The sequence below is a fragment of the Aulonocara stuartgranti genome (genome assembly GCF_965226115.1).
Source record: "Aulonocara stuartgranti genome assembly, chromosome: 23".
NCBI lineage: Eukaryota > Metazoa > Chordata > Actinopteri > Cichliformes > Cichlidae > Aulonocara > Aulonocara stuartgranti.
Window position 1 is genome coordinate 49,071,061 of NC_138958.1, and position 27,422 is coordinate 49,098,482.

The 27,422-nt window shown below is 41.1% G+C and overlaps 2 protein-coding genes and 1 long non-coding RNA gene across 10 annotated transcripts in view; 2 read left to right on the forward strand and 1 right to left on the reverse strand.

The window, feature by feature from the left end:
- Nucleotides 1-27,422, forward strand: part of LOC309701281 (ribonuclease inhibitor-like) — a gene marked incomplete at its 5' end in the record, with an annotated part of 286,714 nt that overhangs the window by 172,208 nt on the left and 87,084 nt on the right. The gene's annotated exons all lie outside the window — the stretch shown is intronic.
- LOC309700382 (uncharacterized protein) lies at nucleotides 10,054-12,013 on the forward strand (the record flags this gene model as incomplete). Its single annotated transcript, XM_082523902.1, has 4 exons — nucleotides 10,054-10,168; nucleotides 10,252-10,312; nucleotides 10,403-10,497; nucleotides 10,933-12,013. Exons 1-4 carry the CDS (start codon nucleotides 10,059-10,061, stop codon nucleotides 12,011-12,013), a joined length of 1,347 nt encoding a protein of 448 aa, XP_082380028.1. The 5' UTR covers nucleotides 10,054-10,058.
- LOC309701550 lies at nucleotides 17,269-25,805 on the reverse strand. Of its 8 annotated transcripts, none has more exons than XR_014275081.1 (8): nucleotides 25,549-25,805; nucleotides 22,004-22,535; nucleotides 20,242-21,925; nucleotides 19,881-20,097; nucleotides 18,594-18,724; nucleotides 18,232-18,339; nucleotides 18,005-18,126; nucleotides 17,269-17,862 (listed from the first exon to the last, which is right to left on the reverse strand). It is a non-coding gene; the product is annotated as an uncharacterized lncRNA (long non-coding RNA). The 8 variants fall into 8 exon arrangements; XR_014275082.1 differs by lacking the exon at nucleotides 25,549-25,805 and adding an exon at nucleotides 22,811-23,827; XR_014275087.1 differs by lacking the exon at nucleotides 25,549-25,805 and having other exon boundaries at nucleotides 20,242-20,327; nucleotides 20,454-21,925; nucleotides 22,004-23,825.

The window sequence follows — 27,422 nt, forward strand, 5'->3', positions numbered from 1 at the left end:
GTCTACACAATCTAAGAGTTTGAAAGATGGACACACGTGAGATGATCATAAATCCACAACAGAATCCTTTCTGTCCTAACATACTGATGAGAAAATAACTGAAGCACTCGTGTCAAGAACAACAACAAAAAAGGGAAACATGCCTAACTTGGATTTCAGTGATTGTGAAAACAAACATATGCAAATGAATTTCCTCTGTGCGCTTTGCCTAATTCAGGAAATCACTATCAGTCAAGTTGAGTGTGAGTCAGTGAGTATGTTATGTTCACATAGACTGTTACCTCAGGGGCTAACTTACCAGATGAAATGAACCTTTATGGAACGGAAACCCAGAATTTGTTTCAAGTCACATTTTAGCTTAACCTGCATGGTGGAAAGTGCCTGTACCAGAGACATGATTGTTGCTGCTTAGGTTAAAATATCTAGTATATGTCAATAATGTAACAAAAAAGAAGAAGAAAATCTGTGGCGGTGTAAAAGTCCCACTAAATGCGTCTCTCGGTGTACATCTAAACTATATAACGATTAACCGCCAACTGTGAGTTCAATTTAAATTTTCCTTTACAAATGTGTGTTTGTTTAGGAAGGAAAGAAATGTGTGCGCACAGTGTTCGGCAATATAGACTCAAAGGCAGCAGCAAGACTGGCACGAGACTATTTCCACTGCACTGAGGGTGGGAACTCCAGGCCTCGGGGCCGCTGTCCTGCAGGGTTTAGATGTGTCCTTGATCCAACACAGCTGATTTAAATGGCTCATTTTGAACGTTGACATATACATCAAGGAATGGACCAGCCACTGCACTGATGTTAAACCAGTTCAGAAGTTCATTTATCATCATGAACCACCAATTTATGAGCAGACAAACCAAAGTACACTCCAAGATTCAGTTGCTTGTAGAAGCACGTTTAGCAGCAACAGCTCAAAGTCATTGTTTTCTGTATGACTATCAGTCTCTCACATCATTGGGGAGTCATTTAGGCTCACTCTTCTTTATAATGTTGCTTCACTTCATTGAGGTTTGCACAAATTTGTTTATGCAAAACTCACGACCACACTACTTCTATTAAGCTGAGCTTTAAACTTTCTAAAATATAAAACCTGCTAGACACCGGTGTTGTGCCAAAAAGTGATTGTCTGCCAAAAACTGATTTCTGGTATTTGCCAAAAAGTGATTGCTCGTATTTAAACTGCTATAAGTAACTTGTTGGGCTATAATATGTGAAACATATGTCAAATGCTTCCCTCATGGATGACATAAAGTCATCTTGAGCCACAAACAACATTCGTGTAACAAGGTAGAAGCCGCGATCAGTTTTTGGCAGCGACTTTTATATAACCTTTATTTATGTAGTTAAAAAAAATCTCATTAACATTAAACATGTCTTTTGTAAGAGTAAGTTGGCCAAGAGGACAGCAGCAATGGCAGCAAATATTACAATAGTTCAGTAAAAATATTTTAAGTGGGGATAAAGGAGCGGATTGGTTATAATGTAAGTACAATAACACAGAGTTGTAAAGACACTTGAAACACAGATTTTTTTTTAATTTTATATAAAACCTCTTTGTAAACCCTGTTCAGCGATGTTAGGGTCCCTGGGTCGTTGACCCAGTGTTTTGTGTTTTTGGTTCTTTGATTTTGTTATTTCATTATATTCTAGCTTTGCTTTATGGGTTTTAGGATTATTCTTAGTTTAGGTTGTCTGGGTGGGGTTTGGTTAGAGTTTTAGTGTTCTGGTTTTCTGTCTGTGTTCCATAGTTGCTGTCTCCCCTATCTGCTGTATCCCCACGTCCAGTCAGTGGCTGTATCCCAATTCAGGGTCTGCAGCCTTAAGGGCCGCATTTTAAGGCCGATTACGTCAGAGCGACGCAACGAAGGCTGTCCCAATTCGAAGGCTGCTCGAAATGCGGCCCCCAAATGCGTCCTTCATTTCCCTGAATTTTAAGGACGTGGCAGTGTAGACTTCGTGGCCCAACATATCCCAGAATGCATAGCGCGGCGGTGGGTGTGGATAATTTTGCCGAAATAAAACGGCGGATGAGGGGCGCCCGAAGAGTAAACTTTAAGTAAGTACTGAATATTACGTCACTTATTTATGTGCAAATGTTTAATAACGAAGAACATTAAAACATTACTGTTGGCCACATGTCGGCAAAGTTATGTGACATCAGTGACGTTTATACTAACTTGGTTTTAAAGCCTTTACTTTCAAATATACGCCGTTCAATAGCTGAGCTTAATCTTACAGAGATTGATCAAAGCTCATGTAGAAACAAACAAACAAATGCACAAAAGATTTTCTCCTTCATTTCTGTCAAACAAAGCTGTAAGACACGTTTCCAGCTGTTGGTATCATGGTTGCTAGGCAACCTGGGCAGCGCAACGGAGGCTAGACCGTCCCATTTCACAAGCCTCGCACTTCCGGCCTTAGCGGTCTTTGAGTACGCGGCCCTTGAGGATGGTAGAGGCTGCGTACTTTAAGGCTGCAGATCCTGAATTGGGATACAGCCAGTGTCTGTGTCTGCCCTGGTCCCACGTCTCTGTTCCCTTTGTTATAGAGCCTGCCTGAGTCTGTGTTATGTTTCCTGTTTTACTTTGAAAGTCCATGCCTGATGTTAATGTGTCTGGTTTTGCTTCCCCTTGTCTCGTTAGGCCTGATTTGCCCCAGCTGTGTTTCCCTCCTGTTACCCATTCCCTGATTGCTCCCTCTGTGTATTTAAGCCCTGTGTTTCTTTGTGTCGGTGTCGTGATCTGCTTTCATTTATGCTGTGTGTTCTGGCTGCCTGGGCATGTAACGTTATTTGGATTTCTGTTACGTTTTGCCACTTTTTGCCATCCAGCAATAAAAGCTGAGTTTTGAGTTACTTTCCGCCTCCGAGTGTCTGCACTTTGGGTCCTTCTACTTCCACTCTTGCCTGCACACAGCCTTAACCTGACAACCGAAGTCTATTTACCAACGTACGTAAAGATATTACACATAAAAAATACACAGAAACATTGGAAATCACTTTTTGGCACAACACCGTAACCTCTCCAGAGGTGGTATCAATATTAATGTCTCTAAACCCTATAAATGTTTCTTTTAAAGTCTGACGAAAGGAAGGAGCTGCGAGAAGTGTGCCTCTCAGCCGGTGGCTCGCTCAATAACGTCTGGCTGTGCAGCTGAAACCTTTTTGACCCACCAACAGTCACACAGAGGCCACAAAATCTCACATGCGGGTTTCACTCTTTCAGGCGGAGTCTCTCTAAGAAATTCTAGTTTGAACTTCAGTTCAAATGCTTCATCTTCTGTGAATCGAGTCAAATTAGAAAAAAACTAAATATAAAACAGGTTTAAATGAACAAAAAAGAAACTCATCTGATCATTGTTAACATACACAGTGAGCACTCATGCAGGTTCATCAAGACTTTGGTTTCCTAAAAAAGATCTAAAGATTTGCAGGAGGAAAAACTGAATAACACCTTTAAAATGTTAGTTTTTCCCTTTTTTGTTCAATTGTAACGTGATTAATACAAAATATTTTAAAGAAAACATTTTAAATAAAGAAAAACTTGCCTAATTAATCATTTTATCCTGTGATTTATTTATTTCACAATATTTTTTACTGATTAAACATGTTGTTTGTGTTATTGTTACGGCTGCTTTGATGATTTAGGATTCAGTTTTGCTGCATGTTATCATTAAATCCTGTTTCGCCTGGTTTGCAAGAAAAATAACAGGAGACAATGTGATTAGGGCTGAGTATCAATTTCAATTCCTACAACTGCTTCAGTTCCCATTAGTAGTAATACCTACACTTTTTCTGATTTCACTTTTCTAATAGTTTCACAGGCTAATAGTTTTTAAACAGAATAGCACAAACAACATGTATCCCTTTAGAAATCAAACTGTGATACTTCTAAAAGCACATATTCACACCTAGCCACACTAGCACTGTATCAACCCCCAATGTTCCTTTAATGCAACTAGCCCTATAATTATCTACTAGTCACAAACACACTGCAACAGTAAGACTTGTTGATTACACATAGATGATTTATCTACTTTAGGAGCATTTGACTTTTTCTTTAGCGCTCCGAAAAGACACAGAGGCTAATAGTTTTAAATAGAGCACCACAATCAACAACTGAAACCATGTCCACCTGAACCTCCAAAGGTTTTACACCTTTTCTTACACCCCACACCTTTATCTCTGCAGGCAGACAATTACACCTCCTACTGACTAACTGTACCTCTATAGTTTCCAGCTTTTTTCATTACAAACTGCTCTTTTATCTGTCAATTACACTTTCTACAGACCAACTGAACCTCCATAGGCTTTCCACCTTTCTTCTTTACATCCTGCTCTTTTATCTCTACATCTCAGAGCCCAACTGAAACCAAGTCCACCTATATAAAAACACCCTAATCAGAAACCCTGTATTTTTCCTCAGCACTTCACAACTACCGCAAGGTATAGCGTTTGAACTTTTTATTTTTTCGGATCCCAGACACAGCGGTGTGAGGTACTTAGCACACAGTTTGGACATGTAGATAACATCGTTTGTTTGGAACACAGCAGCAGAGAGGTAGAATTCACATGAGTTTAATTGAATCAAACCTCATTTTACGGATCTAAGTGGCTCCTCATCACGAGCCAATTCACCATTTTATTTAAATATCTGAATTTTCGGAATGATGATCCAAGCGGGACACAGAGGCTGCTAGTTTTAACACACCAGAATGCAAATATAAATAAAAGCCTGACTATCCTGAGAGCTGCAGCGACACCGTTCTTTCACACGGATGCCTGGATGTGCGTTGGAGCCGACTTTGCTACCCGCACAGAGCGTTTCTGACCTACGGGCGTTGCTTATACAATAGAGAAAAGCAACAATACAGCGCGTTTCTCTGCTCCAAGACATCCCAGGGCCTTTCACAAGGTAAGCATGTCTGTTATACCCAGAGCATAAATGTCTGTATGTCAGCGCTGATTATTCAAACCCTGTTTAAAATGTGACACATATGTTGTCTGAAAACAAATCCTCTAAATTTGCAAAGTTACTGATTTAAAAATATATTTTCAAATTTTTAGTTGCATGACAAACATATGATAGACTCTTGAGCATATTTATTTATATAGCTACATTCACAATGGTATAACCGTGCTGAATAAAAGATGCCCAAGCACCAATGCACTCTAATGCAAACCTCTAAAAAAAATAAATATTCTTCTTAGGAAGACCAGAGAGCAGGGCATTACAGTAATCAATGCGACTGGTAATAAAAGCATGCATCAGCATCTCCGTGTTGGCCCGAGAGAGAATAGGGCGGACTCTGGCTATATTCTTTAGATGATAAAATCCAATTTTGGTTACATGTTTAACATGTGGGATAAAACCAAGCTCAGAGTCAAAAATAACACCCAGGTTTTTCACTTGTAGCGAAGGACATAGTGAAAATGCCTCTAATTTAGACAAGAGTTTCTCTCTCTGAGCCTCAGGACCGGTGCATGGAGGGCTGGGGCCTCTTCTGCCCCCCCAACGGAGACCACGTAGGTAGTCGGAGGCTGTAAGACAGCGGCTCTCTGGAGAAATCTGATATCTCAGGAGGATGACAGGATTCAACCAGAGAAGCTGCTTCATTATAAACGAGGTTTATAACTGAAATCTATGATACACATAAACACCCGTCCATGCACTTACAGTGGGGCAAAAAAGTATTTAGTCAGCCACCGATTGTGCAAGTTCCCCCACTTAAAATGATGACAGAGGTCAGTAATTTGCACCAGAGGTACACTTCAACTGTGAGAGACAGAATGTGAAAAAAAAATCCATGAATCCACATGGTAGGATTTGTAAAGAATTTATTCGTAAATCAGGGTGGAAAATAAGTATTTGGTCACCTCAAACAAGGAAAATCTCTGGCTCTCACAGACCTGTAACGTCTTCTGTAAGAAGCTTTTCTGTCCCCCACTCGTTACCTGTATGAATGGCACCTGTTTGAACTCATCATCTGTATAAAAGACACCTGTCCACAGCCTCAAACAGTCAGACTCCAAACTCCGCCATGGCCAAGACCAAAGAGCTTTCGAAGGACACCAGGAAAAGTATTGTAGACCTGCACCAGACTGGGAAGAGTGAATCTACAATAGGCAAGCAGCTTGGTGTGAAAAAATCAACTGTGGGAGCAATCATCAGAAAATGGAAGACATACAAGACCACTGATAATCTCCCTCGATCTGGGGCTCCACGCTAGATCTCATCCCGTGGGGTCAAAATGATCATGAGAACGGTGAGCAAAGATCCCAGAACCACACGGGGGGACCTGGTGAATGACCTGCAGAGAGCTGGGACCAAAGTAACAAAGGTCACCATCAGTAACACACTACAACGGCAGGGAATCAAATCCCGCAGTGCCAGACGTGTTCCGCTGCTGAAGCCAGTGCATGTCCAGGCCCGTCTGAAGTTTGCCAGAGAGCACATGGATGATACAGCAGAGGATTGGGAGAATGTCATGTGGTCAGATGAAACCAAAGTAGAACTTTTTGGTATAAACTCAACTCGTCGTGTTTGGAGGAAGAAGAATACTGAGTTGCATCCCAAGAACACCATACCTACTGTGAAGCATGGGGGTGGAAACATCATGCTATGGGGCTGTTTTTCTGCCAAGGGGACAGGACGACTGATCCGTGTTAAGGACAGAATGAATGGGGCCATGTATCGTGAGATTTTGAGCCAAAACCTCCTTCCATCAGTGAGAACTTTGAAGATGAAACGAGGCTGGGTCTTCCAACATGACAATGATCCAAAACACACCGCAACAAAGGAGTGGCTCCGTAAGAAGCATTTGAAAGTCCTGGAGTGGCCTAGCCAGTCTCCAGACCTCAACCCCATAGAAAATCTGTGGCGGGAGTTGAAAGTCCGTGTTGCTCGGCGACAGCCCCAAAACATCACTGCTCTCGAGAAGATCTGCATGGAGGAATGGGCCAAAATACCAGCTACTGTGTGTGCAAACCTGGTAAAGACCTATAGTAAACGTTTGACCTCTGTTATTGCCAACAAAGGTTATGTTACAAAGTATTGAGTTGTATTTTTGTTATTGACCAAATACTTATTTTCCACCCTGATTTACGAATAAATTCTTTACAAATCCTACCATGTGGATTCATGGATTTTTTTTTCACATTCTGTCTCTCACAGTTGAAGTGTACCTCTGGTGCAAATTACTGACCTCTGTCATCATTTTAGGTGGGGGAACTTGCACAATCGGTGGCTGACTAAATACTTTTTTGCCCCACTGTAAGTAGTGAGTGAGTATTCACTCCAGTGATGAGCTGTGAGAAAGAAACTGCACACACAGCGATCGGGCGTTATCAGCGACCATAAGATTATTATTGCCAAGCAAGGACCCGCAGCTCGAGCAGGCTGAAGAAATCCTTTAATGCTGATGCAGGCTTCACAGTGTAGAAATGAGAACTCTAAGAAACAAAACAACAGAAGTCATGTATGAAACACAACACAGTTAACATGTGAAGCACTTACAGTTTTTTCTGATGGCTTGAGCACATTTTTTGTAACTATTGGCAATTTTTGCAAAACTCTACACACAAGTAAGAAAACTCTTCACCCAATCAGCAAAACATTGTAGTTTCCTTGTAAAAGCGAATAAGCCTTAACTTAACTGATTAACTCTCCACACCTTTGTAAAAATGGTATTTTTGTGTCCAACAGTTAACACAAGCCATCATCTACTAAGCACACAATGCACCAACTACACACTGATGGTATGAATGAAAAACACATCTGGCTTTTGCTTTCTCTGTGCACAAGGTAGGCCATGTCAGATTGAGCTCATACTTCTGTTATAGATCCATCCAGTGCTACAAGTCTTTGTGCAAAGTGACTGTACTCACCGATTCTCATTTCAAAATGTCCTCATGATGCCTGCTACAGTGTAGCAGCTCGAGTTAGGCTGGACCCGTTGGCCAGCTTCCCTCAGGGTCACTCCACGGTTGATGACATGGTCCACTATTGTAGCTCTGATGTCATCAGCAATTCTATTTCTTACTCTTCTTACCCGTCCTCTCCCCCCTCCTCGTCCTCCTCTTGCTCCTCCTTGTCCTTGTCGTCCTCTTCATCCTACTTCTTCACCTCCACGTCCTCTTCCTCGGCCTCCTCTCACTCTTCCTGCTCCCTCCATTGTACTCCACACACAGAGCTTACCTGTATCATAGTGCTTAGGCTGATTGCAAAGTGAACTAATTATCTAAAAAAGCTTTCACATGTGGCAGTGTGCCAGACAGTTGACAAAATAGTGTAAATAATGGCCATAAATGTGTATAGTTTTGCTAGGAGTGCGTTGATCATTTGGAAATTGAGTGCAAAGCAGTGAGTTGTGTTTACAGTTCTGCAAAAAGAGTGCTGTGCAGTGGATTGTAGCTACAGGTTTGCAAAGTGTGTGTTACAAAATGGCAAACTGAGTGCAAAGCAGTGTTTGTGCTTTTAGTTTTGCACACTCAGTGAGTGGTTTTGCTATAAGTATCAATAGTTTTAGGAATTGTGCTGTAAGAATCACAGTTAGGGTTTAAGCATTCAGAAAAACCTGTAATAAACGCACACGCATGCGTCTTCAGCATTACTGGGTTTCTGCAGCTCCTGGTTTCCTGTTTAATACATTCACACAAGCAATCAAACGCTATGAATCGTTCCACAATGTTTGCAGTCACTTTTCTTATCCCTCCTGACTCAAGAGCATAAAGCGATCTACGTTAGCTCTGGGAATTCTGACGGTCGTTCAGTAAATCTTTGTTTAATCTCTTTATTTGCTTTTTGGAGAAGTGAAGGTACAAAAACCTCGTCAATCAAATTTGCTTCGGTGGACAGAAAACAGCCGTTGTAGACTGTTTGGGGTTACCTTTTATAAGTATTGAATTTTCAAAAGTGAAGTCAGTTCTTCTGACCAGGTTCAGACCAGGATGAACACAAGTATGATACTGGACCCACTAGAGAACTGGTCCCAGCTGTGGGTTCACCTCCTCCTGCTGAACTCATAGGACAGACTCTAATGTAGCATCACGTTCATCGGTCACTCCTGACCTCCTGTGAAGCATGATGAATGTGTAATTAATGACTTCAGTATTTGGGGCATTATTGCTCTAAAAATCATATTAATAGTATTATTATTATTGTGCTTTAGGCTGCACTGATAACGCAGAGGTCTCTTCTTCCTCTGGGCTGTTTAAAGGGCCAGTTTGTCCAAAGCTGTGTATATACCAGCTGCTGTCAGGCTTCAGATGTCTGCATTAGTCCACAGTCCACTGTTTGTAAGCCATTGCTTTACTGCAAAAGTTCCCATCTACTGTAAAGAAATGGAGATAAGCAGGCACATAATATGAAAAGGCATGCTGTAGCTGACTTTGTCTTTTCTGATCCATCGGTTTGTGTGGCTCTTTCCACAGGAGGGACCTAACCCACACTTTATTTACTTATATGATAAGTTTAGTGGAGTGTAGTGCAAAATACACAGTGTTTACTTTTAATTTAACAACATGAAGCTGCATCAAGTTTCCATGGTGACTGCTCAAGAAATTCTGCATTCATAAATAAACATCAGACTGTCAAAAGAGCTCATCTGTGCGAGACCACCGAGCTGAGAGCATTTTCAGGTCCAGATCCCCCGTACGCCATCGTTGGAGAGCAGTTGACGTTTTTCTTCCTGACTTTGATTTGAACACGTTTAAATGGAAAAGAGTCAAGGAATCTATAAGCCTATCAGGGTATGTGACGCTTTTGCTTTTACTGCATTTCAGTAATTTGAAGAATTTGATGTCGTTTTAAAAGTTGACAAACTGAGAATCATTTTAAGTAACAATGACTAAATTGCTATTTCTTTGACAGGTGTTGTTCAACACACCGATTTATGAAACAGCTGTAAAGATCTGCTGGTATCTTCCGGGCTACAAGGCTCAGGTTAGACCCAGATTCATGCAAACCAAAGCTGACAGAAAATATCAGGTCATTTCTGAGGACCTGAGAGTGGTGGTGATTAAATGTCTCCTTTACTTTTAGGTTGCGATAATGACGGAGTTTCTCAGACTTCAGCAGGAAGATCTAATTCCACCGAACCTCACTGCTGAAGATCTGAGAGATCTTTTGGTGGAGAAGAGCAGGGAGACGCTCAGAGAGCAGTGAGTTACTGTCACACCTGAAAGTCTGTTTGTGATGACGTGTAAGTGCTGAGAGAAAACCTCTGCTTTGCTTTCTTTTGAAGGCTGTGGGAGTTTGAGTTAGAGGATTTTGACGAAGAGGAAGCCAAACCTCTTCTAAGGCTGGTAAGACGAGAAAACCCACAAGACTTTTTTTTCATTACGTGCACATAACCTTTACACATAAGCGCACTGTAAATGTGTTTTCTGTTTCAGGTGTGGGCGGTGAACGTCAGCAATAAAATGAGGGACGTTGAATTTGAAGCCAGGTTGCTTCTTCAGTTCCCAGAGGCCGTACCTCCTAAATTTCAGTGAGTCACATGTAACATACAGTTATTAACCCTGTAAGACCCAACCCATCAAAAAACAGCCAGAAAATTCAGATTCTTTGGAACTGAGATGTTTATCAACCCTTTAAACAAAAGCCACACATGAGTTCTTTGCTATGTCATGTTGTGTATGATTTACTTTTATTGTGTATTTATTTTTTGTATCACATTTGATACACTGGGTGTTTTTGGCAACTTTGTGTTAACGACAATGTTAACTTTAGACTAAAAAAGAGTTTTGTCCACAACATTTAGAAATTATAGCAAGTATTGATCATGTTGATGAGATCGAGGTCTCAGAAACTCATGTACGCTACAAAGGTGGTTACAGGGTTAACAGTCCAGCTACAGTGTTTCAATATTTAAATGATGCTTTGAATATGTTTAACAGATAACTCTTATCATGTTTTTCTACAGAGCACCTAAATTCCTCAGCGCGGTGAAGGATTACGTTGAAATCCTGAAAAAGAAGCAGCAGGAACAGCCTAACAGCAAACTGCTCACCGCGCAGGAGGTAGTGGTCGAGGTAGTTCCCCGCGTTCTCCAGGGCTTCTGGGAGCTTCCTCCTCGTCCCCTCCTAAACATGGCCTCCCAGAGTCTAAGTATCCTCTCCACCAGTGTCACCAAGGCCACTTTAGATCGTGTCTCCAAGAGCCTCACGGCGATGGAAACACAGGCCGTCTTCACCCGCTCTATCCGAGACGATCTGGTCGACAGCATCCTGACGGAGATTAGACAGAAATTTCCTGAAGAAATTCTGTCTATCCAAGTTGCAAACTTTGCACCCCTGTTGCTGAAGACCATTGCTGATGTAGCAAGGATCCGGATATGTGAAATCTTTGAGCCCCCTTCAAGTCCTGATGTGAAGAGCACAAATGGTGAGCGCTCCTCTGACGGCCTTTCAGTGGCAAATGTTCCACCAGCCGAAGAAGCTCTGTCAGAAAGTGTTGCAGAGCCCGACGTTCCCTGTGAGGAACTTCTTTCTGAAAGGGCATCCAGTCTGAGTACTCGAGACCTTACGATCGAAGGAGCTCTGTCAGAAAGTGTTGCAGAGCTCGACGTTCCCTGTGAGGAACTTCTTTCTGAAAGGGCATCCAGTCTGAGTACTCGAGACCTTACGATCGAAGAAGCTCTGTCAGAAAGTGTTGCAGAGCTCGACGTTCCCTGTGAGGAACTTCTTTCTGAAAGGGCATCCAGTCTGAGTACTCGAGACCTTACGATCGAAGGAGCTCTGTCAGAAAGTGTTGCAGAGCCCGACGCTCCCTGTGAGGAACCCTATGGCGAGTCCAAATCCTGTGTTGAAGGTGAAGATCATATGATCAACGGATCTTGTTCTGAAATTGGGCCGGTTCCTGATGTTCCCTTTGAGGAACCTTTTCCAGAACCTGAAGCCAGCATGAAGTCCGAAGACCGTCAGATCAAGAAGAAGAAAAAGGGCTTCTTCAAAAGACTGAGAAGTCTGTTCTGCTGCTGTTGCAGACCAAAAGTCACCGACTGACACTGAAGCTGTGACCCAGTGTTGGTGTTGCAGTAACTCTAAATATGTAAATATGTTCCTTAATGATTGTTCTTCATGTTTTTGGGGGTTTCTTTAGTTTTCAGTGGGCTGGGTGTTTTTTCTCCCCCGTGTTCTTTACTTGATTCTTGTTCATAGTTCCTGATTTGTTTTCCTAGTTCTTGTTTCTTAGTTTGTAGTTTCTTGAGTCCACCTGAGTTTCCAGCAATAAAAGCTGCCGATTCAAGTTTCATTCCACGTAAGAGTCCTGTGTTTGGGTCCTACTACCTGCCTGTCACAGCACACCATGACAGAAACTTTATAAACTCATTCATATTTCTACACGAGTCTCCAGCTATGTTAAAGATTTTTTTTCTTTCAAACATTTGTAAGAATCTCTTATGGTTCTCAAAATACTTCCACAAGTCCAGTAAGTGTAGTGCAGTAACATATTGATGGTATTATTTTTAATAATTATTTATTATTTTTAATGCACTTTGAACTGAAACTGGTATATAAAATGTACTTCCTGTAGAAAATGCAGTGTGAATGCTAATAGCTGAATAGCTTGAGTTGAATTTTTATAATTGCTGAAATCTTTGGTGAAAAACATGTTACAGTTTTTGCCCGTTGCTTGAACACATTTTGCAAAACGTCGCTCATTGTGCCAAAACTCTAAACACAAGTAAACATGACACATCAAAATATACCATTCACATCTGTGCCAAACTGAAACTCTGCTGTCAAAACCTAACATTCCTCTGTCAAGATGTAACTCTGTTGACAAAATGACACATACTTGCATCACATGCAGATCAGATCAGGGGGACACACTAGTCTACTTCATATAAAACACTGCAGTCTTTCATTGTCATTGTTTATTCTGAAGGCACATTTTCAGGAGACACAAACAACCAAAAAAAGCAAATAGGCCTACTCAATATTGTCCACTGCAGCACCATCAATTCAGATAAAGCAAAACACAAACATAATACAGTAATAGAAAAAACACTATACTGTACACACAAAAAATCATGACAATTGTGCATACGTGGGCTCATGGATCCCGCCGTCTGTTGGGGTCTGGCCACAGGACCTCATCGACATCGCAAGCAGTGTCTTCTCCCGCTGGGCACCGGGGAAAATATCCTCTTGCATGTCGAAACCATCCATGGATTGCTGTCACCTGAATGTAAATAGAAATATATGTGGTGGCCCCTAGAGACAAAACACGTACAAACTCCAAAGCACATTTCTAGCTTGAACTGAACTTCCAAAACAGAGCTACCTAGAACAGCGGTCCCCAACCCCCGGGCCTCGGACTGGTACCGGTCCGTGAGTCGTTTGGTACCGGGCCGCGAGAGTTGAGGCTCAGGTGTGAAATGTCTGGTTTTCAGGGTTTTTATTGCTTTTCAGCGTTATTTTGTTATCGTTTTTATCATTAACTCGGTTTTCCTGGGTCTTTTCACGTGTGTTATGAATAAATCTTCTTTTTCGGTACCGGTACTAGTTTTATTTTGTTGTATTTATCCGCGACACCTTAAAGGCCGGTCCGTGAAAATATTGTCGGGCATAAACCGGTCGGTGGTGCAAAAAAGGTTGGAGACCGCTGACCTAGATCACGTAAATGACACAATTGAAAGCATGAAAGCATATGTGTATTGTTTGTGTATTTATGCACAAGCATTCATATATATTCAAATCATTAAAAAACAAAAGTTCATTTGCCTGTTACTACCACACACCAAATCTGGTCGTTGGTACTTGGTGAACTGAGAGACACAACAGCAGAGGTCACTATTAATGCTATAAAAGAGGCCTTTGCAAGACATGCAGTTGCCGAGACTGTGGTATCGGACAACAGGCCGCAAGTTTCATCAGAACAGTTCAAGCACTTTGCTAAAGAGTACCAGTTCACACATGAAACGAGCAGCCCCAGGTACCCCCAAGCCAACGGGGAGGCAGAACGCGCTGATCGTACCATTAAAGACTTGAGAGGACTGTGACTACAGCAGAGCACTGCTAGCGTGCAGGGCCACCCCACTGGAACATGGGCTCTCACCGGCACAGTTGCTCATGGGGAGACACCTGCGTACCTCTCTGCCACAAGCTGCTGCGAAGCTGGTGCCAAAGTGGCCCGACCTACAGGCTTTTCGCGAGAAGGATGAGGAGGGGAGGCGTGAGCAGGCAAAACACTACAACCGCAGACATAGAGTCAGGACAGAAGGTGTAGATTACTACTGAAGGAACCACTGGAGCAGTAGTTGGACCTGCCAGTGCTCCCAGATCTTATGTGGTAGAGACAGACAGGTTTTCTAAGGAGAAATAGGAGCCACCTCACACCAACAGGGACTGTTACCAGATCTGGTCGAGCGGTGAGACCTCGTGTAAGATTGGATGTGTAATTCTCTGAAGTTATCCATTCAGGCCCTATTCAAAGCTGGCTTAGGCTGTTAGAGATGTTTACAATTATGTGTTTCGTTTAAATGTAAGTGAACAAGTGAGAGATGTGTATCATTTTAACGTTTGATAATGCTCTGCATTCCTGTTCTTGTGAGCTGAGTGAGTCATTATGAAGTATGTCTTTAGCTAAAAGGAGGTGTAGCAGGAGACTACTGTACCCATAAGGCTGTGTGTGTGTGTAGCTTGTATCAACAGTTGTAACAGGCTAAGCCACCTGAGACACTGCATTGAATGATTGTTCCTGTCTTAATGGTTTCAGCTCAGATGTTCTGCTTTTTCCTTTCAGTAGATCAAAGCAGCTCGTGCTCCTTCTTCTTCCAATTTAGAAGAAGAAGAAGAAGAAGGCGAAGGCTTCAGCGAAGTGGCGTTCATGGTCTCAGTGAACAGTCACGGTCACACACTGCATGTGGTTTTAAAAGCAACATGTCTGTTCACCACAACAATGGAGATGTGTAATATTAGTGCAGCTACGGTTTGTTCTTGAACATCAGTTCTGTTTTCTACTTTGATCACTTAGACCAAAAAAGTGTTGTTTTCAGATTCTTTCTTTTACATCTATAAAGCACCTGTTCATTTTTTTTATTACAATTAGTTTCACATGAATGTTAGTGTTTCCTTTATGATCTTTTAATGCTTACACTACACTGTACACGTCTACATTAGAGACATTTCTGTTTCCTGTTTCTGTTGACTCAGAGTTGTGAAATGTTCTTTTATTTGATGCACAATATGAAGTTCATAATTTTCTTACAAATAAAACTCTAATGACAAACATGAACAGCTGTGCTTATTTCTGAGACATGAGTTTTTGAATGTGTTCATATTTAGACAGTGTGCATCTGTCTGCTGAAACTGTGATGGTGAACCTGAGGTGATGGTCAACAGAAGGCAAATATACATCAATATAAAACAATATTGAAGTAATGTCTTTACCCTGTGCAGCATGTGGACGCTGTGCACGCAATCACCTTATTCACTGTAGTAAACATGCACCGCTAGCTCACGTGACTGACTGTCTCCATGGTTACATTGTATATTATTAGCTATGTAAACAGCTTCCAAAGATACCGCCATAGCTCTCTGCAGCTGTAACACTTTCACACTTTGCAAATCATTTCATGTTTTTGATCGTTATGAAGACAGAATATGTTTTTAAGGTCATGCTAGGCGGTTGCTATGGTGGTTGCTGTGGACTTGGGTGGACCGCGTCCGATTCCTGTTATTAGCTGTCCGCCACAGGAAGGCTGCGTTCCATTTACAAGTAGTGACAGTCTGCCGCAACTCGAACTCAAACCCCGCTTTGTTCTTTAATTATAGGCCTTTTATAGCCGTTCATGACACGCACACACACACATAAAGCACTTTGCCTCACCATGAGAATGCAACTTCACCTAACCTAACCTTAAAGTATCTGATATAGGATAGAAAAACGAAGCAACCAGAGATTTAATGATGAAGACTCTGGGTTCTGTAGTTCACGTTTTACAGTCCCGAATGACTCTTTGCATATGATTTATTGAAGAGGAGTTTAGAATGCACTTTACATTTAGACTGTTGCTGTTTCATTTTTTACATTGTTGCCGTGTTATGTCATGAATAAGGTTCACCTGCTGGGGGTTTGATGGATCAGCTGGACAATACAGTCAAAGACAGACTTCATTCATCATATGCAAGAATCCTAGTTGGATTTTTGTTGTCACTCATGTTTTTGAACCAAATATTGAAAACAATTCTGACAGACTGGATACCTGGTCAGGGTGTACATTACCTTGTACTCAAGCATCCCAGGACAGAGCCCTGCCCCACCATGAGCCTGGGTGGATACGTGGTTATTAATATAAAAGGACCGATACTGAATATGAATATTTCATGAAAACTGAATTATAATACAAATTAGTAATAAGGGTTTCTCTGCGCCCTTATCTACCCCATACTCAAAGAGCTGCGGGCAGAGAGGGTGACAGGAGAGGATGGCACTGAAGAGAAGATGCTCGGTTTCTGGAGTCTCCTGGTCCTGTCAGTAGGATGCATCTGCTGTGTCTTCTCGTGGATGCTCACCTACCTTCCAGCCTGGTATGGATTTCCCAACACTGCGGACAGTGGCCCACGTCAGAGACGTTTAATATTGATTACATATGTCTGAATTGCTAACCCTAACCCTAGCTCAACAGACCACAATGCCCTGGACTGTCAGTATTATTACATGCTGTGAACATAAGTACCTTTGATCACAGTTTATGTTGTAAAAGAGAAGGAATATTGAAAAAAAAGATCAACATTGTGATATTATTTCTTCCAAACTGACCAGAAACATGCTTGTCAGACTCTCACAGCAAAGGATCAGACTCACTGTGCATGACAGCTCAGGCCAATGATGTCTGTTAGATTGTCAGTTGTTTAGTGCTTCTGTACAGTTAGGGTCACCGTCTCTATTTCAGAATAATTAATATGCGGAAAACACTAAAAGTTGATTGTCTTCCAATATTCTAGCATAATTAAAAAACTTTGACTTTAAGTACATATTATTAGTCCTAATGCCAGCATGATTCTTCATAACTCCTGCTTTGAAATACTGAACTTTAAAATGTACCTGATGAAAGATCATTTACAGTGGCACTCTGTCAGGATCATTCTGACTGTAAGATCACTGTATTAATCTGAATCCTTCTGAAATGTGCTGTGAATGAATGCTGATGCAACTCACTGTGGGAAAGCTGTTAATAAAAGGAATCTGTGACACATGCAACACATTCACAGAGGAAGAGGACACAAAGGGAGGACACGCAGAGGCTGTGTTGAAGTCAGAAATCCAAATCTTTATTAAAAAACAGGCGGCGGTAACAAACAGGAAGACAAGCAGTCCATCAAACAGTCTACAGGGTCAAACATACAGAGAATTCAAACAGCAGTAAAAAATAACTGGACACTGAAAAACTTAAAGCAATGTGTGACGCAATAGAAGGAAGCAGCGCAGTATATTCACTGAATTATCATCAATTACAAAAGAGAAAAACAACAATTTCTAAGGATTATTTTCTTAAATGCAGTTAGAGTGTGGCTGGTAAAGATGGAAACATACAGAATGTAAACTGTGTGAGTTTGTGAACTTTGTTAGAAACAAATGAGGTAAAAAAAACAAAACAGACAAAACACAGAAAGAGGCTCTCAGTATTCATTCATAATTAGAAAGAAACATTCTGGTCGTGGATTTTTACAGTCTTAGTTCCGCTCGCTGTCATCATTATAATCATCATGATCAATGGCGAGGTCCTGAGGTGGGTGGGGCTGTCTCTGGTGATGTCACCATGAAGGAACAGCATCTGGCACGTGTTGGTGAAACATCTCAGTACACTGGTGTAGTTTCCTCTCCAGCTGTTTGACACGTGACACTTGAACATTAAGGGGAAGAAGAAGAAACAGTGTTAGGTCAGGTGACCACATGGTTTCTAAAGTAACTGACAGGAAGTAACCAGGCCGTCAGAAATGGATGGCATGTGTTTAGAGTTACTGGAGTTGGGTAACTCTACTTACCAAAAGCAGAAGCACACAGATGAAGGATCAGATGCTGAATGTTGCAGGAACATGCTCATGTGTGGTGGTCATTCAGTGCTGCTCCGGCAGGTTAGACAGTCCAAGACTGATATGCTGCCCATCTGAGAGTTTGAAAACACACATGCAAAGATTTATTTTGTGTTACAGTCAAAGTTGGATGTTCATTTTTGTCCTTTAAAAATGTTTGTGTATTTGAAAGCACTAACATTTAAGGATGACTTGGATCGTCTCCTTTAAAGGGGAGACAAGTGTATCCACTGATCCACGTCACTTTACCTGGATGATGACTCCTCCGCCCTCACTCAGAAACACTCCTAATATAACCAAGCAAATAAATAATATTGAAGATTTACTTACATCATTACAAAAACAGCAAAAACATCTCCCTTTGATTCTATTTCTCCATTCCTGCTGAACATCAGGCAACAAATATCTCAATAAATCACAGTAAAATGTAAAGCACATGTTTTCTCTGCTTTGTCTAACCTCTGCAGAGCCTCTGTCAAGAAAATCATAACTGTAAGCATAAAATCAAAATATACATTTCATAACACGTCACTGGACAAACCTCGGTCAGCTGATTTCCTCTGTGCAGTGCAGACGAACATCAGTCAGCAAGTGACTCTGCTGGTTCTTCTGAGGAAACACCACCGTCTCTCCACACCGTCACCATCTGTGAGCACAAACTGCCGCTCTGCTCTGCCAGCATGTAGGAATCACATATCACACACACAGGGGTGAAGAAACATCAGAGCTCAACTTTGGATACTTTAGATCTTAACAGATCAAAGCAGCTCTTAGTTTCAACAATCAGACAAACAATGATACCAAACTGATTCTGTATGAATACAATATGGTATTTTCAATACAGGTGTCAAATTCATTTATTAAAACTAATACAGATATATGTATATTTTTTTTGATAAATTAGTTTGCTAAATTATAAGAATATATATATTTTTTTTTTCATTTAACAATTGCAACTGAAAGAAATTAAATATTGAACAAAAATATATTGTCACATTCTGAGCATGCTCAGCACGCTGACAGACTTGAAGTTGCTACAGATTTTAAGAATGTCACAGGCTGGGTCTCTGACCCAGCGCTCTGAGTTCATTTTTGTATTTGTCTCATTTTGATATGTGATTAGTTTTGTGTCATTTCCTATCTAGCTTTAGTTTAAGCTGTTATTTATTATTGTTCCCTTGGTTTTCTATGTTTTGGGTTCTTGTATTATTCTTCACGTATTAGGTCTGTTAAGTTGTGTTGTCATGTCTAGTTTTAGTATTTCCCGTTTTATTCTGACAGTGTCATGTGTTCTTTGTTCATTGTATTTAGCTTTCCTCCTCCTGGTCCTGTCATTTAGGTTTATGTCAGTCAGCTGTTTCCCCCATGTGTCTCCACTTCCCCTGATCACCTCATGTATGTATTTAAGCCCTCTGTTTTCTGCATGTCATTGTCGGGTCGTCTGTTTACCTCACCTCAGTCATAGGTCTAGTTTTCGTCTGTTATTTCCACGTTAGTCATAGTCTTAGCCTGTTTATTTCCACCTCAGTCATAGTTATAGTTTTTGGTCTCAGTACCGTTTAGTATTTTGTTTCTTAGTGTCTTGTCAGTTTACTTTGGTTTCCTGGTTTACTTCTGCCGTCATCTAATAAAGGATCACTTTTTCTGTTCAACCTTCAACTCCTCGTCCTCATCTGCTTTTGGGTCCTGTTTCCATTACACACCGGCGCACCCCGCCGTGACAAAGAAGTGATAATTATGGGGAAGAAACTTCTCTTGTTCATCCGTTTAATCAAACATTTGATGCCTCAGCTGTCTCAGTCTATAGCGTTCTGCAACTACAACTAACCTGAAGCTTGGATTTGGCTGCAGGTGCCCCTGTACATCCTTCTCAGATGTGGGTACCAGTTAATCCCACTTCTTCCTGACCTTTGCTTCATCACAAGACCAAAGGTGGCATCCCGTGTCACAGTCTTATCATCATCCAGAAGAAACATTTGAAGAAACATCATGGAGAAGAAACATTTACGCGCCTCCTGGTTTTGTTTTCTGATCCTGCGAAAAGACTGAGGACAAAGCCCAGAGAACACGAGATACACAACATTCAGACTCAACAGCCTCCATAAATGAAGAGCACCAGGCTGGTTCAGTTATAGTAGATATGAGCATACTTCACATTACTGGGTATGAATAATAATGAGGCGGCAAACTTTGAAGATGCAGAGCATGATGTCCCATCATCAGACTGTAAACAAACATCCACCAGGCTTCTTTGTTGCCAAAATTGATGATTCTCCTATCAGGGATCAGTAGCGTGTATTAACGTGTGGTATAAGCAGCAGTCACTGAAATATTACTGTTTCAGATAAGAAATCTAGGACATAAAAGCCAGGGTGGGAGGGATCTCTGCAAACTGACTTACCTCTGCAAGTGTGAAGCTCAACAAAAATCTGACTCTCCAGTCACAGATAGGGGTGGGTATTGATAAGATTTTCACGATTTGATTCCATTTTCGATTCTGTTTAACGATTCGATTCTTTATCTATTCTTTTTAAAAAAGGAGAACACTAAGGTCGATTAGCTTAGAACTTTGTTTTATAGCTTCTCTTTGAACAAGATATAAATTTAGGAGTAACATGGCCTTACAAACACAGCAGTGAGATCTTAAGAGATCCAGCCTACGGCTCTTCAATGGGGTGTCACAGGGTCCCCAGGAAAAGAAATTGTAAATGTAAAATAATAAAATAAATATTCTTCTGTAGCAATAACAAAGTATAACATAAATTAATCTGTAGCAATTACACAAGAATATCCAGTAATGTCCCTGTGTACAAAAGGCCAGCCAGTTCGCAGAACTCATGAACGGAGCCACATCTGCGGAGTAAGATATCAGCATACTGCTGCCGTTTAGCCAATGAGCGGTGAGGCAACCCATTCTCTTCGCCAATCAGAAGACACAATTCTACCTCATCACTACGCACACGTCGACGCAGAGAGTTCGGTCGGAGCTGCAGGTGGGAAGAGTCAGCAGAGTTTACTCACCGTGTGGATTTTCGTTCCTTCTAATGCTGTTAGCGGTGTGCGTCCATGAGACTGTAAGTTTCTGTGTTTTATCGTGTTTGTTCTTTGCTGCGGCCATTATCCTCCCTTGTTTAATCCTTGGCGCATACTTTGTTTACCGATTGTTACTGCCGTTTACTGCGAAGCAGCCTCTGCCGTGCGGTCATTAAGGGACCGTCACTAATTTCTCATGTTAGCTCTGATGTAAAGTGCCTAGTTAGGATTTATGTAAATAGTAAAATTAGCATTTGTTGACACTCCCTTATTTTGGTTGAATGTTCCACTATCCAGTATTGTTTGTATTGTTGTATTACACATTTAATTCACTCTGTTCACATAATTATGGAAGACTTTTATGTTCTTTCCAACAGAAACCACACCATCACTCACCACACGGCATATAGCATTTTACAGCCTGTTAAATCCCCTCACTCACATTATGGATGTGTGCTTCGGATTCTTGTTAATAAATGAGTGAACGGCAGATACCTGAGTGGCAGTGGATTTTGTGGATACGCCATCTGTTCTTATCGGACAACCCTGTTGAGATTGTGGATTCATAGAGTCAGCACCTTATCATCTACATCATTCATAGTCAGGAGGTCAAGTCCATCCCTCTTAAAGTGACCTCCTCCATTACACCCTGCCTACAATTAAACACATTCACTTACCGAAAATCAGGGGCATCTGCTGTGGCAAATGGGTGCAAACCTTTTACCACAAACTTAGTCACTGCTTCGTCTATCCTGGCCTGAAAGGACACCGGTAGACTGCAGCAACAACTGCCAGCACCTGAGCCAGCCAGACTCTGTCTGTCTCTCTCATCATGGTCACCTAAATGCACAGTAATAGCAGGTTTTGTAATAAGGCAGATCACGCTAACATAATATGCACTGTTAGTTGATTATTTACCTGCCGCATTAACGGGAGAGGACGTGCAAACGTTACTGCTGCTGCTGGGTTGAGATTCACGAGATTCATTTAAGGTCATCGCGTGTTTTGTGAGCAAATGCTTTTGCATATTCGTAGTGTTTCCTCCCTTAAATGAAATATCCACTTTGCAAGTATTGCAAGTTCCCCTGTTGTCATCCGTTCTCGTAAAGTATAATCAAACTTTTGAGCGTTTGAGCCGCTTAGGCGCCGTGTTTCCTGCCAGGTAAATGATGCTCCGCAATGTGGTGACGTCATTCGGGGCGACTGGAATTGATAAGGGAATCGTTTGCAAAAATGGCAAACAGTTCCAAGGAATTGAAACAGTGGGAACCGGTTCTCCACAAGAACCGGTTTTCGATACCCATCCCTAGTCACAGACAAACAAAAACTCCAGCTGGGAGATAGAAAACGCTGTCTGGGTCTTGCTGGATGTTGCTGGTCAGAGTCCCACATTAGCAGAGTGCTTCTTGGTCCCACTGACCCATGTGGACAGCGACTGTGGAGAACTGTTCTGGAAAACAGAAAAAGACAATTAAAATAACAAAAAGCCAAACAGGATTTCCACAAAGACTCTCTTGGAATCAGCAATCAAAAAAAATCACTGGTTCATATTTCAATCAAATATGAACAGGTTCCTTAACTGTATGCAGTTCAGATCTGATTTAATTTAATTTCCTTCACACAGCACATTCGTCCAGGCTGACAGGTAAACATAGAATTAATCTCAGGTAACATGACTCATAGTAGAGATTCAGTAAGAAAGATTGCAGGCTCTAATATTATTACCACACAATCCAAGGACACACCAACAGCTCCGATTTGTAGAACTATTTAAACAAATGTCTTCTGAATATTCAATTCATGTTCACAGTGGGAGGGGGGGGTGTAGAATATTTCTAACATTTTGAGTTATTTTCCAGTGTTAGAAAATCAGCACTGCTCAGTGTTAGCCATTTCTCCAGGCTGGAGAAATTGATCAGGAGGGCTAGCTCTGTGGTCGGCATGAAGCTGGACACTCTGGTGACAGTGGCAGAGAAAAGGACATTAAAGAAACTGATGGACATTATGGACAATGCCAGGCATCCTCTGCACACGGCCATAAACAACCAGAAGAGTCTGTTCAGTGACAGGTTGCTTCTCCCCAAGACAAGAACTAACAGACTTAAAAACTCCTTTGTCCCACACGCCATCAGACTGTTTAACTCCTCTCTGGAGGGGAGAGGGAGGGGAAACAGGAGGACAAAGGAGGGGGGAACAACTAAGCTGTAGTGCCTCTTCACCTCACTGTACAATACCTTGTGCAATACTTTTTGTAAATAGTCAACAGTGCAATAGACTCAAGACTTGAAATGTGCAATTCACTTGTATTTTTATTTTTTATTCCTATTTATTCTATTTATCCCCTTTGTATATTTTATTTATATTTGTCTCTGTATTTATATATATGTGTGTGTGTGTGTGTGTGTGTGTGTGTGTGTGTGTGTGTGTGTGTGCGTGTGTATATATATATTTATATATATATAACAATTCTGTAACTGTAACTTCGGTCGTTGCTGTGCTTTTTTTGGAAATCGAATTTCCCAGAGGAACCCACCCGAGGGATTAATAAAGTTCTATCTTATCTTATCTTATCTCTTATCTTGTTAATCTTCAAAACTGACTAGGTTACTTTTAAACATATAACACTGTCAAAAGTGTTAATTTAACACTCAACAGTGTTGTATTTAACACTCAGAGGTGTGGACCCATATAGACACTCTCCAGTGTTAATTTAACACTGGAGATTTTGCTGTGCACACTCGAGAGTCAGGCAGCTTAAATGTGTTTGTCTTCATCTGTAGTTACGTTTCATTGGCTGGAAATGTGCTAACTGGAATCATTCATGAGTCCAGATGAACAAAAACAAGTGTTTACTGCTCCACGCTGCACGAATCTGAATCAAAATCACTCAGACGCGCCCACGTAGGCATTCCACTAAAACCATGTGACCACCTTCACCTTTAAACCTGTCGTGAATATAAATTTAGACTTTTCACTTTATTTTGAAAGAACAGATTTGCAGGAAGTGCGGCGGCTGCAGAAACTCTTCACTTTTCACTGGCTTTAATCTTGAAGGTTTCTCCAGATGTGGAACTTTCATGCTAAACATTCAACATCTGACGACCGTCTCCGTGTAAAACACTGACAAACTCAAACTTTATACGGTAACTGACAGATTTATTCCTCCATTTTCAGGCATTTCACAATGAACTTGGATTAGTTTGATGATTTTATTCACGTTGGTGAATAAAACCAGCCAAGAGGCTGATTCCTGCAGAGGAGGAGGCAGAGTGGAGGAATCTGCAGGTTCTGTCTCTAACACACAACCAGAGCTTCAATCATAACGAGCACATAATAAAACCATGATCCCCCCTGATCGACTCTTTTAGCCTGTTTCCTCTGGATCGAACAGGATCTAACAAACCCCAGCTTCTGCTGGGACACTGGTCATCATGGGAGGAAAAAGATGGCTGCCGTGTTGCTGTTTCCTTTCTTACACCAGGGTTATACTTCCTGTATCTGTGGGTCTGAGTTTTTAATCAGAGGATGAACTTAAAGCTTTCAGTCTGCTCTACAACCCACCACCTATCCACACGTCTGCTAAGTGGACTGGAAATCAGTAAAACTTCTACCAGACTTTAGTAAATATTGCATTAAGATGAGCAGACAGATTTTAATCTCAGCATCGTGCACACAGATTTTTCAGGACACTGGAAGAGTTCCTGCCGTGGATTTAGATGTTAGTGTTGTGTGGATGATCCCATTCTGTCATCTTTGTGTTACTAACACTGATGCTTTTACACTTTAGGACCCTCGAGACCTCTGCTGCTCAGCCGTCCTGATCGCTGCCTCCACTTTAACCAGAGGCTGTAACCTCTGATCATTTCACCTGCACCGACAGTAAAACTCTTCTCCAGAACCAAACGTGCCATAAACCCATCACAGCTTCATCATCAGCTCAGTCTCAGCAACATGCAGACGACCGAGCAGCAGAAACTCTGCAGGGAACGTCTGAAGTCTGTTCTTCAGTTTTCCCAGCTCACTGTTTATTGAACATGAGACAGAAAAATAACTTCACCTTTAATGTGAAACTTTTATCGCCTGTGACATGTTTGCAGGAAGTTTACATGCTGTGATTTAGTGTCACAGCCATAAATATCACACAAGGTAAAAACTACAAGTCCCAGCATCCTCTGTGTTTAGGGAGGAGCAGTGAAACAATGTACATTTCAAATTCCTTTAATTTTAAATATGTTTATATTGTCTATCCTGTAAAATAGTCAGATGTCTATTCATATTAATGTACAGAATTCACCTGCTTGCTGCTACTACTGTACATTCACCCAATATATATATATATATAATGTTCTTCCTCTACCCCCCCAATTTTTGCACATGTCGAGGAGCGTGTCAGGCTACATTTCACTGTGTGTTATACTTATATAACTATGCATGTGGCAAATAAAGAACCTTGAACCTTGAACCTTGAAAGTGAAAGTGTTGATCCTCCGTTCAGAGCAGCAGGAGGAGGAAGGTGGAGCTGAGGCAGGTGAGTGTTAACATGAATATGTTTCTTCTTATGACATAAAATAATTCCACGCTGTTCGTGTCTGTGGGTGAAACGTGAGGCCGGTCGGCTCCTCTGAGCGCTGGTTTCCTGTAAGTAGAGAGGAAGTGAGTTTAGCTGAGAGAGCAGGAGGAGAGTGAGAGCTGTGCTGAGGCAGGTGAGTGTTAACACCGCTCTGACATTACTGTGTCTCTGTGGCGGGAACAACAGGCTCCGTCAGTGGAGGCAAAAATAATCAGACTTTGGTTTTTCAAAGGAAACTACTTTATGTTGGGAGAAGCCGCGCGCTCATTGGATAACGACTTGTCAATCTCAAGTTATTAGCCAATGAGCGCGCAGGTTCACAGTAAGACCCGCCCTTATCACGACGTCTTTTAAAAACTAAAATGGCGACAGAAACTTTTTTTTTTTTTAAATTAAACTTTATTTACAAACAACAGTATAACATACAAGGCACCATAATTAATCCGATTATGTTACATCCTTGGTTGAGCATCAGAGGCGGAGCCAGATATTTGAAACACCCGGGGCTTAGCCCAAAGAGTAGTATGCATGTGGGATTTTTATTTTTATTTTTTTTGGGGGGGGGGGGGGGGTAGAAATGACTGAAAGATTAATAGGCTCTGTTCAAAAAAGAATGACTTCATATAGGGAAAAATATATATCACATGTGCAGGACACCTTAAACTAGTTTTTTAATTAAGCAGCAAGGCAGAACAAGGTCAGGGCTGTATCAAGACACGAGGACTAAACCCCAATTCAACCAGACCCAGAACTGATCCAGAATTAAAACAGGACTACAACAGTTCAAAATCAGGACTACTGAGGACTTAACCAAGACAGAACCACAATCAGAACTAGATGATAGCACTAAAAACCATCATAGACCTGCACTACACTTGTTTTTTAATTCTACCAAAGTCCACTATTTAGATTGAGAAAAGTTTATATAATTATTTAGCCTTGTTGTGCGAACAAGCCTGCATAACTTAATAAATACAGAATTTGAAAAATAACAAACCTAAAAAGAAACACTAGGTACGAGATACATGAGGACCTATGATACGCTGATACTTTTGGTAAACAACCATGTGACTAACATGTGTGTCTCACCTGCTCTTCTTCATCTGTTCTGTCCTCGTTCTCCTCTCTCTCCCTCTTTGTGCTGACAATCATCAAATATACAGTTGAAACCAGATATTTACTCTTCAGATAAAAACACTTTTTTAATTGTAACATCAAATCAGACTAAATGTTTATTTTTTTAGATTGATAAATATAAAAACATATTTGTTAACTTTAAGAGTAAAGAGAGAAACTGTCTGTATTTCTTAATAGCAAATGGCACCAAATTGTATTCAAACTGAGCCACACTTATGAAGCTCGACAGTTCTTTTCCTGGTGTTTTGGTTGACATCTCTTGATGTTCCCATGTCACAGAAACAGGCTCTGTGTTTTGCCTTATATGCATCCACAGGTGTGTCACCAGTTTACTCACATGGACTCTACTAACCTATCAGAAGCTTCTTCAGCTCAGAATGGAATCGTCTGGAGTTTTCTTATTAATTAACAATAAACTTAGTGTATATGTACTCCTTAATATGATGAAAGTGATAATAAATAGACAGCTCTGTCTCTCTTTATTCTGACATTTAACTAATTCAAAAGATATTTCAATATTTATCTAAAACAAAAGTTTACTCTAAATTGATGTTGTACAGTAAAAATGTTTTATGTTTTCTCCCTAAAGTGTAAATATCTGGTTACAAATGTGAATATCCTGCTGTGTAC